Consider the following 12,096-nt stretch of genomic DNA (forward strand, 5'->3'; position numbering starts at 1 on the left):
AACGTTAATTTAAAAACGTTTTCGGACTGCTAGGGCAGTGTTCTCGTGTTTAATTGACAGGCATCAGTTTGATTACAACAATAGGGCCCTACATGTAGCCTACTACTACTGTATCCAATAGGTTAAGAAATAAGTATTGTACGCGTTATGGTTTTACAAATATCTATGTAATATTTCTGATCACAGCTAGTTTTATTATTGAATGTGTTTGTTACAAAACATTGTTTTGATGTTCAGAATATATATGTTCAAATATATTCTAAGGTGACATAAGGGGTTTAAACATTCAGACAAAGCTTTTAGCACATGACAAGTTTTGTTACACAGGAAAAAAACTATTCGAACATACTAGCCATTCATCTCTTGACGAGTAAAAAATAATATTTACCGTGAATTAGGCCCATAGATATAGAAATGTCTGTTTTGTGAATACAACCTTTTACTATTTAATTTGAAGATAAACTTACTACAGTCTCAAAAATACCATGTACTACCATATGTCTTTCTTTCAATACAACAAGGATGCCTCACTTTTAAAATCCACTCTTTCCGTACTATGAAAGCTATTTTTTATGCTTGGTAACAAAACTATAGTAATGACTTCCTTTAACATTCTTACATGAATCCTCCCAAAGAGGATCTTGAGTTTCTGATAATAGAAAAATCTAAAAAAAATCGAGATTTATTTTCAACAATATAACTTCTACCCTCATGGACAATGGCATCACGTTATTAAAATCCTCCCCCTCTTATTCCACCTCCTCTTCCTTAAATCACCTCCACCACCTCCTCATTCTCACAAACTAGTCTGCGTTTCCATCTGTTCCCACTGGGTGGCGCTGACGAGCCGGTAGTTGAGTCTCCTGTAGTTGTGAGGGTGTATCTTCCGCTGCCTCACCACCTCGTTGAAGAGGCTCTGAGTGACCGGAGGAGGTGGGGAGAACTTCCCCGTGTGTGCCAGAGACTGGTAGTAGCCCCACTGGTCTTTCTCCATCCTCAGCACGTGCCTGAGCTGCACCCCCATCTCCGCCTTCCTGTCGATCTCTTTCTGGGCGTCCGCCTCCATGTCGGCGCGGGACGGCAGGGGCACCGAGCCTTCCAGCACCCCCAGGGCATACTGGACCTGGGGGGAGAGATGGAGGGAGAGAGGTGAGGGAGAGGTGGAGGGAGAGGTGAGGGAGAGGTGGAGGGAGAGGTGGAGGGAGAGGTGGAGGGAGAGGTGGAGGGAGAGGTGAGGGAGAGGTGAGGGAGAGGTGCATGTGGTACCACTAGTAATTGTTATTTTGAATTATATTGTTACAAGATTATGAATAATCAACATTTTTGCTTCGATAAACAACTCTTGCTTTTATTCGTTTTTTTTTCTCTCTCTCGGATGCTTCACTTCCGCCAAACCCTTCCAGGGCTCAGCGCCCTCCACACACCTGGCAGTGAAAGTGGGGGAAGGGGCAAATGATCTTGCAGATGCCCAGGATGAAGAGCGAGGGGAAGGCTGGGGGCATCATGAACTTGTACAGAGGGGTCACCAGCTGTTCCTGGATCTTCAAGCCCAGCTTGGTAGGATTGAGGAAGGGGTAGGTGAAGTTGTAGCCCGTGCAGAGCATCAGAGCCTGGGCCTTGGTCGTGGAGCCGTCCTGGAACTGGAACGATCCATCCTCCAGGACCCGTACCACGGGAGGCGCCTGCTCCACACCCACGGAGGAGAGGGAGGGCATGGTGGGCTTCCCGTGGCTCAGAATCACCTGGTGGGAGGAACAGGGAGGGAGGTAGACCGCATTCCAGGAATCTCACCACCGATATAACTGTTCAAACTCTGCACTTCGGATCCTTGATCTTCATCTGTGTGGTTTGGACTATTTGTCTGTTGCTTTGGATGAAAACGGCTGCTAAATGAAGTTAAAGGTGCATTTGATTTGTGGATGGGTATAGCTCAGTGGTTAGAGGATTTGACTACAGATCACAGGTTTGAATACCCACCCATTAGTTGCTTTGAATAAAAGCGTCTCCTAACTGAACACGTTATTACTTTAACTAGACTTCATTCGATTCCTGTTATTCTGGTTCCTATCCCATAGTAAAAAAAGAAGCTTTGTAAAAACCTAGAGTGCAAAGAGAACTAGTAACAGGTCTGTACACGTGTGTGTGTGTGTGTGTGTGTGCGCACACACGTGTGTGAATTCCCACCTTGGCGTTGGCTCTTGCCAGCTCTTGACAGATGTCTACTCCAGAGTTTCCAGCGCCGAGAACCACAACTGACTTTCCAGAGAGAGGCTCAGGGTAACGGTATGAATGACTGTGCATGACTGTGCCTATGAACGAGAGAGAAGGAGGGAGAGGGAGAGCGAGGGAGCATCGTTCTTAGTGACAGACAGAGGGCCGGCTGGACAGGCAGGGCCAAAAGAGTGGACCACAGTCAGAGTTTAAGAGAAGCAGAGAAAAGATGAAGAAGGGGGGAAGAGTGGTCCGTACCTTTAAAATGCTCCATCCCTGGAATGGAGGGGAAGTGGGGGTCAGAGTAGTGCCTTCAGGGAACAGAAAGGGTCAGAGGTCAGGGTACCTCATCAAAGTGTCCTCAACTTTGACTTCACTGTTGTGTATAAACGAACCCTAAAACAAGTGTGTTAAAATTGAATCAAAGGTCATTCGTACAGCGCAGCATCGCAGAACACAGTGCGCACAAACCGCCTGCGATGTGATGTCATCTCACCCGTTACAGATGAAGACGGAGTCGAACCCCTCCGCCGTCTCCGCTCCCGACTCGTCACGTGACGTCACCGTCCACCTCGTACCGGCCGACGACTCCCCTGTCTCCGTGGCGACGGGGCTGACGTCATCCACCACTGTGGCAAACTAGAGTGGAGGGAGGGAGGGGCTAAGTGCTAAGTCCCCTGTCTGCAAACACCCCCAGGTGGCCTGTACTTACCTTGATGTGGGGCGTGATGCTGTGGGTCTCACAGTAGCTCTGCAGGTAGCGATGAACTTCCTTGTGGGGCAGGAAGGAAGGGAGCTGGGGGTCAAAGGGGAAGTCGGGGAACATCATCACCTCTTTGGGAAGGTTGGTCCTGAAGGGGAACAACATTACTCCACAGAGGGGGCAAGAGACTTAACAAAGTCGGAGAGAGAAAAAGACGGAGAGAGAGAGACAGAGACACAGAGACACAGAGAGAGAGAGACAGACAGAGAGAGACAGAGACACAGAGAGAGAGAGAGAGAGAGAGAGAGACAGAGACACAGAGAGAGACACAGAGACACAGAGAGAGAGAGACAGACAGAGAGAGACAGAGACACAGAGAGAGAGACAGACAGAGAGAGACAGAGACACAGAGAGAGAGAGAGACAGACAGAGAGAGACAGAGACACAGAGAGAGGTTTCCGTACCTGAGGTTTCTGTACATGCTGCTGTGTATGGGTATCCCGTTGTCGTAATTACCGACACGCTCCTCGTAGAACCAGGTCCCGCCCACGTTCTTCGAGAGCTCGTAGACCACGGGCGGGGCGTAGATGTCTGGTCTGGACAGGATGTGACGGGCGGCACAGAGACCGGCCGCCCCCGCCCCCACCACCGCCACGCGCAGACGCAACATTCTACAGGACGACACCACGACAGACCAGCGTGGGGGTGAGACCTGATTGGCTTAAATGCATGCTACTTCCTCTGTTAAAATTCTTCAGCTAGACTTTGATCTTTTGAGGTGTTCCAGCCATGTATTCCTGGGGTGGGTATAGCTTAGTGGTTAGAGCATTAGACTGCAGGTTCTGTGTGGCTTTGGTCTGTTTGATGAATACATACTTACTTTATTAATGAGGAGCACATCTAGCTATGAGTTACCTCTGGAAAAGCAAACATGTGCCTTTCCCATTAGGGATACCATCGTAAGGTCAGGGTCGTTTGCCGCTTATCACTTAATCATTAATGGAAGCTGATGGCGGTGGAAAATCCGCATTTGCTTTTGTCAATTTAATACACACTTGACACGTGCGCCCCCTGCAGGCCCAAATAAATTGTGACGTGAAGACAGTTATCGGAACTTCTTTTGACGTTCTATATTGATACATTTGATGTGGTACATCAATGTATTACATCAAATGTAACGTCCCATCATCGATGTATTCGATGGACATACCACTTAATCATGTTATTGTTACCAATGCACATTCCAACATCTCACGATAAGGCTAGAATGAAGTAGCTAGTTAAGTAGACGACAATAGTTTAACAGTTGTTAAGTCGTTGTTGACAACAACAATTTTAATTCTTGGAAATAGGGCTTGTAATGTAGACTACTGTATACTGTTGATACTGGTTCATATGTATTCTAGTCGGTCACAATGCTCCATTCATTTCTAGTTATCTTTCTTTTGTTTTTTTAATCTTCTTAAGACTTTCTGGAGTCGGTTAACGGATTAAGATTCTTCCAACGTGCTGCACAAATAGACAAATGTATTTACCTGTGATTTACGTTCTCCGTTGAAGAGATGCAACAAAAAAGAGTGATGGAATGAGACGAACTTTAAACTTCAACTTTTACCGGTGGTCGAATCTGAGGGTTAAGTGATACAACTCCATATTTAAGGGGTAGACGATTTTAAGCCCCGCCTCTAGGTCATACGCGTTCATTCTGAATGTGTTCTTGATAGTGTGCTGAAATTAAGTATAATTCATGCTAAGGACCCGTAGGTTGTAGTTAGAGTGTACGTCAAAATAGTTTGTGTGTGTATCACCATCACTCATAGGCCTAGCCCTAAAATGTTTACATTTTCAGTCAAGGAAACTAATGGTCAATATTTTCTTCCTTATAATGTGGACACTGCTATGACTTTCTGAAGCAGGGTCATAAAGGGGATATTACGTTTTTGTATTTTTTTTTTACAATTTCCAGAATAAGAGTCATTTGACAAATTAACAAGAGTTTTCCCTGTTTGTTTGAAAGTGAAAAGGCACGCTGATGGTCTGATCCTCTTTTGCGCCATCAATTTGCGACGTCACGTCTTGCTTTTGGATAACTGACAAAACTTTACAGCCTGTATACATAACGTGTTCTGTTCCATGGTTAATGATGAGTTCCCAAATGGAAAAAGTCCAAAGTCCAAACAAGAAGTGAGCATCTAAGGCAACGGAAAACTACTGATACACCATACAGAAAGAAATGAATGGTGTCGTAAGGTTTACTGAATGAGGCTCTCACCAGCTTGTGAGATGTGGTTTATGTACGCATGGCGAAAAGGTTGGGCATGAATATGTCACCCTTAATGACCTCGATGGGCTTGACCCTTCAGCCATGCAGCCTACTCGTGGCTTCAGAGCCTTTAGATGGGGGCTGGGTAGTCCAGAAGACTGGCAAAGGAATCTTTCAAATAAGACCCTCTGTTCAGTACCATGGAGCAGGCTGGTGTGATGTTGGAATCAAAGACATAATTGATTATGTCTATGGTTGGAATACTTATGACTTCATTACAGCTGATTAGCAGGCCAAATGGCAGATTTCGTTTTCTGTAAATGTAACCAAGGATACAGAATGTTCTACTGTAACCAAGGGTACAGAATGTTCTACTCAGGTATCCTCTTTCAGATTTTTACCCCAAAACAAGAGTAAGACGTGCTGGTGTTAACTTTTAAGCAACATTGCTTTTCATCTCATGGGACAATATATTTAGGGAGTGGCAGTTAACAGATTCTGCCATGAACAAGTAGATATACCATGTTTGTTAACATGGCAACCAGTTTCTTTGCAACGTTCTTCAACTGTACATCATTTCCATCACATTTACACTTCACCACACCGCTCTGTACCTCTTTAATGTGTTATTATTATGGGTTGAAATCCAAACATAAAAATATCTTGGAAATGCATAAATGGTCTCCTTCCTATTTATGTGGTATATTACTAATTTACAGTAATCTGCACTGCCAGACTACAGTAGCGCAATTGAACTTTGTGCGCGTGTGCATGTGAGCAGTTTCCTAGAAAGCTTTACTCTCCTTTGACCCGAACCAACTGAAGCCATAAAATTGTGTAATTATGATAACAGATCATTTCCAGATAAGTTGTGCACCACAAGCTGCCTGCATGATTCTAACTGGTCCTCTGACAAGAAAGATGGCATCGCGCAATCTTAGATGTGTGCAAGAAAGATAAATATCGGTTTGTCACATCAGCCATAGTCCTAAAATAATTACAAACATGATTGCCCCTCTTCTTACCAATGGTACGAAATAATATCACACAAAGTCAGCTTTTACTGAGAAAAAAAAAGATATTTTATAACACAATGCCATAAACACAAACATGGTAGCGATACATCACATTCCTCTACATAAAAAAACAATAAACATTCTCTCTCCGTCTTAACTTCTCTTCCCCCCCCCTCTCTCTCTCTCCCTCTCCCTCTCTCTCACACACACTCCCTTACACCTCCTCACACACTCCCTCCCTCCCACCTTCCCCTCTCTCTCTCTCTCTCTCTCTCTCTCTCTCTCTCTCTCTTTCTCTCACACACACACACACACTCCCTCACCCCCTCACCCCCTCACTTGGCCGTGGCGTTGCCGTGAGGCGGCTGCTGCTGCTGCTCTGCCAGGGCCTGCTGGAGGCGGGTGCGCTTGCGGGAGTAGTGCTGCCAGTGGAGCAGCTGCTGCTCGTCGATGAACTTGGCACACTGGGCATTTACCAACTCCTTCCGGAAGTGTTCGTACTGCAGCAGTTCTAACATGTGCAGACAGTGAGGATATCTGTGGTTCAAGGGAAACAGAGATGGTGTTTACATCAGTGGTTGCGTGAGTGAAGTCAGGAGTCAGATGGCTGAGCGGTTAGGGAATCCGGCTATTAACCATAAGGTTGCCGGTTCGATCCCCGGCGGGGCCAAATGACGTTGTGTCCTTGGGCAAGGCATTTCACCCTACTTGCCTCGGGGGGAAATGTCCCTGTACTTACTGTAAGTCGCTATGGATAAGAGCGTCTGCTAAATGACAATGTAAAATGGAAAAATATGAGAGTAAATCGTAAAAAAAAATATGTATTTATATGATAAATATGGGTGCGAAAAAAAGTTTGACGATCGCTGATATAGCGTACAACAAGAGATGGTTGACAGTCACGTGTGTAGGGGGAGAGGGTATTTGAACTTGCAACCTCTTGATCTGCAGAAACTTACTTGAGGAACTTTGCATACTCGGGCTCTTTCCAGTAGAGTAAGTACTTCAGATAGTTTACAAACGGCTTCTCTCGAAGGTACCCTCTCTGGGCTAGGACTGGAGGGTTACAAAGTAAAAAAGCATGTACACACAGTTGCAATAGTGACAGCAATTATGCATATTCTTGTGTTGACGTTTTTACAAATAATGTATTCAATACGAATGGACTCACAATTCAAGTAATTCGGGTTGGCCAAACACTGTATGAACTCCAGCTCTGACTGAAAGCGGTTTCTCGCCTGCTCATCTGAAAATGTAAACATGTAAACATGTTAGCTGTGAGCTAACCAGCTAGCTACGGTAATGTTTTTAGCAAGCTAAATGTAATAGTGTCAAACCTGTTTCCATTACTCCTGCCATTGTCTTTGGATGCTCCCGAGCAAACATACATTGGCTAATTAATTAAATAGAAACTATAAATATATTTTCGGTAGTTGTTCAACAAAATAATGTAATATCTGTGTTAATCTTTGCGTTCTGATGAATAACACACAGTACATCTGCCGTAAATTGCTAACCCCTTTTTTTTTTTTTTTACTTCACTTTCCGACAATTTAAATCCCATGCAAGACCCTTAGTCAAACACAAGAGGGCAGCATTTAACACATTTTACTTTTACATCACTAACTCTCTGCAGTTTACCATTCTGCAAATGGTGTTTGAGTGAGATATTTGATCTGAACTTCCCCGGAACGTCTTTTTCTCTGCCATGGTTGGTGATGTTTTCTTAACTCTGTATAACTCGAGACAACTATAATCTCGGTATGTCTGCGCGCCTCATCCATTAAAAAGCGGGACAAGTTATCCCTTCTCACCGTGAGAAATGGTTGAACAGTTGCAGCCCTGGAAATCTCATGGGTCACTCAGAGGCAACAGATTGAGAGTAAAAGGTTGCACCACGTAAATTCAAATGAATAGATAAACCATTTGTTCTTCTGACCAACAGGTTGACTGAATGAAATTCCCAGGGCTTTTCCCCTCTTGTTTTGCTCAGGGATGAGTCAGGTGAATAGTTGACAGTTGTTCTACTCGCCTGAAACTTCTGTGAACTTTAACCTGCAACACGGAGGGCACGAAAGTGGTCCGAGAAGCGGTGTGCGTGTGGTAGGCAAACACCTAAGCACTTTAGACTGGACAAGTGCCTTTTGTGAATTTCAAAGGATTTCAAGAAGATCAGGTTGATGTTTTGATAATAATGTATTCATTTAGTAGACGCTTTTCTTTCTCCCCCAAAAAAGCACGTCGGGGGATTTGAACCCGCAGCATCTCATTCGCGGTCCAATGCTCTGCCACTGTGCTGCCTTATGAGAGAGAAGTGTGTATTTGTCACGTGCTGTTATTAACAAAATGCAGAATAACAGCAAACTGACTTCTGTTCAACCTTGAAGGCAATGTTTTATTGTTTTTGTAACAATTTTTAAAACAGTTTTAAGCTTTTTATGAAGTACATCCAGACATTTTTCATACAAAAGACAATTGATATCTAATAAAACTCTAATAAAATAGATTTACAAAAATCAGCAAATTACATAGATAACTATACAAATATATATATAAAAGGGATTTTATTTAATTTTACAATTCTATTAAAATGTGGAAATCATCATTTCCATTTCCACTCTGACACATTGTCAATAATATGTATTCATTAAAACATGACTTGTATTTAGACATGAATATCCTTATCCTTTTGGTTTCCTCATTTTCATTCTGAGTACAGCAGCTCACATTTGCATGTTAATGGTTATAAAAGTCTGTGTGTCTGTGTGTGTTTGTGAGTGTGTGTGTCTGCATGAATTCTCAGTGTATTTAAAAAAACCTCAGAAACAACTTGGTTGCACTAAACCCGTAAGGCCAGTCCATGTGGCCTTTAGCTGTCAGGTGAAGGGGGTCAGTCATTCTTAGTGTAGGTACTAGTGGTCTGGGAGAGGCTTGGAGGAGGAGGAGGAAGCTGCCTCTGTGTCTAGACTGGAGTACCCTGCCTCTCAGGGTTCTCCTTCCTCCCCTCACCCTCACCCCCCGAGACTGACAGCAGCAGCGGTGCTGTTGGCCCAGGCTGGGAAGGTGTCCAGGTCGAATATGATTCTGCCCCAGCTGTTGATGGCCAGCGTGATGCAAAGGATCCCAATGATGTTCATCATCAGGCCTGTCCTGGCCTGGCGGAGAGAGGGAGGGAGGGAGAGGGAGAGGGAGAGGGAGAGGGAGAGGGAGAGGGAGAGGGAGAGGGAGAGGGAGAGGGAGAGGGAGGGAGGGTGGGAGAGAGGGAGAGGGAGAGGGAGAGGGAGAGGGAGAGGGAGAGGGAGAGGGAGAGGGAGAGGGAGAGGGAGAGGGAGAGGGAGAGGGAGAGGGAGATGAGGGAGGGTGACTACAGGCATGAACGAAACACATTTGAAGTTTATACAGTGTTGTTCGGTTGCCCTGTGTCAACCGACACAGGTAGGCCGACACAGGTAGGCCGACATCCTGATGCTCACCATGTCTGACACCTTCAGGTAGCCGTAGGAGAAGACGATGGCGTTAGGGGGCGTGGCCACGGGCAGCATGAAGGCGAATGAGGCGCTGAGTGTGCAGGGGACCATGACGTAGAGAGGGTTCACTCTGATGGACTGGGTCTGAAGCACAACACACAGACTACGGCTTTTAGACATCGTTTTTGTTGTTGATTGTGCGCTACAAGGGTGGCCTAACTAGGGCATAGGTATTCAAACACATGAACACGTTGGATTGTGTGTGTGAGAGAGAGAGAGAGAGACAAAAAAGGAGACAGAGAGAAAGAGAGAGAGACAGAGAGAGAGAGAACAGAGAGGCACTCTCTTTCTCTCTCTCTGTTCTCTCTCTGCTCTCTCTCTCTGTAGCTCTCTCTCTGTTCTCTCTCTGGGAATTCACTCGTTCACTGGGTTTATCTCTCAATCTTTCGTTCCCGTCCTCCCCTTTTCCCTTTCTCCGTCTGTTCTTTCTCTGAGGCACAGTGCTGGTTAGTCTGGCTCCTGGTCCTGAATTGACCAAGTCTATTCACGCCCACATTCCAGCACTATCAACAGGGAAACCTGAGTGCAGGTAGGACTGGACCGCTGCTCTCTCACACACACTTCTTTGATCCCTGCTGTTCTGGGAAAGGGGAACTGGACACTGACCTGCATCATGGAACTGTGTTTGTGTGTGTGTGCGTGTGTGTGTGTGTGTGCGTGTGTGTGTGTGTGTGTTTACCATCGATGCCAGGATGGGAAGGAAGAGTGTCGCCGTGGCAACGTTGCTGGCACATTCGGTGAAGACGGCGATGAGGAGGCAGAGGATGATGGCTATGGCCCAGGGAGGGATAGAGTGTAGAGGGCTCAGCTGGTCACCCCCAGCCACCGGGACAAGCCAGACACCTGGACACACACACACATGGACACGTATATACCCACAAATATACACACGCACGTGCGCAGAAGGTCAGTACACAATATTACTGATCCTAAAAACACGTTACATTTACATTTGGTCATATGGCAGACGCTCTTATCCAGAGCGACTTACAGTAAGTTCAGGGACATTCCCCCGACATTTCCCACACACACCTCGCTGCCCTTGGCCAAGGCGAACCCCCCTCCGAGAAGCAGCACGATGTTCCAGGGCATCTTCTTCTGGGTCACCTGCCAGGTGAGCAGGGCGGGGGCGGGGCTCTGGAACCGGGGCCCTGCAGGGACGGAACACCTGTCACATGACTGTGTGTGAGAGGCAGTGTGTAGGTGTGTGTGTGTGTGTGTGAGAGAGAGAGAGTCTGTGTGAGTGTGTGTGTCTGAATAACCTGTGCTGTCAGGACTCTGTGACCTCCAGAAGCAGAGGAAACGAGGGGGTTCAGAGGGCAAGACGAACAGCAGCAGGGCCACAAACATGGCCACCGTAGCGTCAGTTACATACCTGGAGGGAGGGGAGGGGGAGAGGGAGGGAGGGGGGGAGGGAGGGGGGAAGGGAGGGAGGGGGGGGGAGAGGGAGGGAGGGAGGAAGGGAGGGAGGGAGGAATCGAGGGAGGGAGGGACAGAGAGAGTGGGAGGGAGGGAGGAGCCAGACATTGACAGGCAGCTCAACTTTTTCACATCCTACTGTGACTTAACCAGGAAAATACCCATTTTGCGGTGTCAGTTACTGTTTGAACTTGAACTGAATCACCTACCCCCTCCCCCCACACACACACGAGTTGTCGATAGCGATGGGACCAGCTGATGAGAAAGAACACAGTGTGTGTCCAACACGGAACATCGATCGGTTTGTCACACAAATTCAGTTGCAACATGTGCATGTGAGAGAGAAAGAGTTTCCCTAAACATGTCAGGTGCAGAGAGATATTATTTTGGATGAACCTTTGCACCGGACCGGTTTGGTCAGCGCTTATTTGTCTTTCAATGTGTTTTGTGTCCCGTCAGGTTTGTGACGTTCATTTCATCTAAGGACATCTAAGGACATCTAAGGACATCTAAGGACATCTAAGGTAACTGTCTTCTCAGATCATACACGTGACTCAACACGCAGGTGTCTCTAGTGACATGGTGTGTATGTGTGCGTGTATCGATACATGTGTGTATGTTCCTGTGCGTGCTTAGCATCTGTGCGTTTGCACGCGCGGGTATATGGCGTGATGTATCTTGGCGTGTGTGTTTAGTGTGAATCGGTGTGTGTGTGTGTTTGTTGAGCATACATACTCAGCCTTGGCGTTGAATAGGTGGGAGGCCCATCCGTCCACGAAGCGAGGGTCTCTGGTGAACCACAGCGCCACCAGCAGGAGGAAGAGGGCCAGGACGCTCAGCTCTCCGTAGCACATGGGCCCCAACCGGCGGTACTCCTCTCGGATCACTGAGTACGCCGCCCTCTCCTTCTCTGTCCGCACCGCCCCGCAGCCCCACGTACGCCTCAGGCTGGAGAGA

The 12,096-nt window shown here is 46.6% G+C and overlaps 3 protein-coding genes across 3 annotated transcripts in view; all 3 read right to left on the reverse strand.

The window, feature by feature from the left end:
- Positions 1-171: 171 nt before the first annotated feature.
- Positions 172-4,596, reverse strand: LOC124462173 (flavin-containing monooxygenase FMO GS-OX-like 3). The gene is made up of 8 exons (XM_047013763.1): positions 4,450-4,596; positions 3,379-3,585; positions 2,924-3,062; positions 2,708-2,850; positions 2,470-2,522; positions 2,185-2,309; positions 1,425-1,742; positions 172-1,123 (listed from the first exon to the last, which is right to left on the reverse strand). Exons 2-8 carry the CDS (start codon positions 3,582-3,584, stop codon positions 797-799), a joined length of 1,311 nt encoding a protein of 436 aa, XP_046869719.1. The 5' UTR covers position 3,585; positions 4,450-4,596; the 3' UTR covers positions 172-796.
- A 1,863-nt stretch (positions 4,597-6,459) lies between these two features.
- On the reverse strand, positions 6,460-7,720 carry med31 (mediator complex subunit 31). Its single transcript, XM_047013752.1, has 4 exons — positions 7,531-7,720; positions 7,365-7,439; positions 7,153-7,249; positions 6,460-6,730 (listed from the first exon to the last, which is right to left on the reverse strand). The coding sequence occupies exons 1-4, from the start codon at positions 7,577-7,579 to the stop codon at positions 6,529-6,531; spliced, it is 423 nt and encodes a 140-aa protein (XP_046869708.1). The 5' UTR covers positions 7,580-7,720; the 3' UTR covers positions 6,460-6,528.
- A 926-nt stretch (positions 7,721-8,646) lies between these two features.
- LOC124462157 (solute carrier family 13 member 5-like) overlaps positions 8,647-12,096 on the reverse strand; it is a 3,849-nt gene continuing 399 nt past the window's right edge. Inside the window, 7 exon segments of the mRNA XM_047013732.1 lie at positions 8,647-9,348; positions 9,667-9,804; positions 10,400-10,537; positions 10,540-10,563; positions 10,753-10,871; positions 10,983-11,095; positions 11,875-12,093. Of these exon segments, the coding sequence (XP_046869688.1) occupies positions 9,205-9,348; positions 9,667-9,804; positions 10,400-10,537; positions 10,540-10,563; positions 10,753-10,871; positions 10,983-11,095; positions 11,875-12,093 (895 nt within the window). The 3' untranslated portion in view covers positions 8,647-9,204.

The sequence above is a fragment of the Hypomesus transpacificus genome, unplaced genomic scaffold, assembly GCF_021917145.1.
Source record: "Hypomesus transpacificus isolate Combined female unplaced genomic scaffold, fHypTra1 scaffold_201, whole genome shotgun sequence".
Lineage (NCBI taxonomy): Eukaryota > Metazoa > Chordata > Actinopteri > Osmeriformes > Osmeridae > Hypomesus > Hypomesus transpacificus.

Excerpts from the sequence above, each read along its gene's own strand:
- med31 (XM_047013752.1), bottom strand. The coding sequence starts at position 7,579 with ATGTTTGCTCGGGAGCATCCAAAGACAATGGCAGGAGTAATGGAAACA. Across the intron at positions 7,250-7,364 it reads CAACCCGAATTACTTGAATT|TCCTAGCCCAGAGAGGGTAC; the intron begins GTGAGTCCATTC and ends GTAACCCTCCAG. Across the intron at positions 6,731-7,152 it reads GAGTATGCAAAGTTCCTCAA|ATATCCTCACTGTCTGCACA; the intron begins GTAAGTTTCTGC and ends CTTGAACCACAG.
- LOC124462173 (XM_047013763.1), bottom strand. The coding sequence starts at position 3,584 with ATGTTGCGTCTGCGCGTGGCGGTGGTGGGGGCGGGGGCGGCCGGTCTC. Across the intron at positions 1,743-2,184 it reads TGGCAAGAGCCAACGCCAAG|GTGATTCTGAGCCACGGGAA; the intron begins GTGGGAATTCAC and ends TCCTCCCACCAG. Across the intron at positions 1,124-1,424 it reads TCCCCCACTTTCACTGCCAG|GTCCAGTATGCCCTGGGGGT; the intron begins GTGTGTGGAGGG and ends CTCTCCCCCCAG.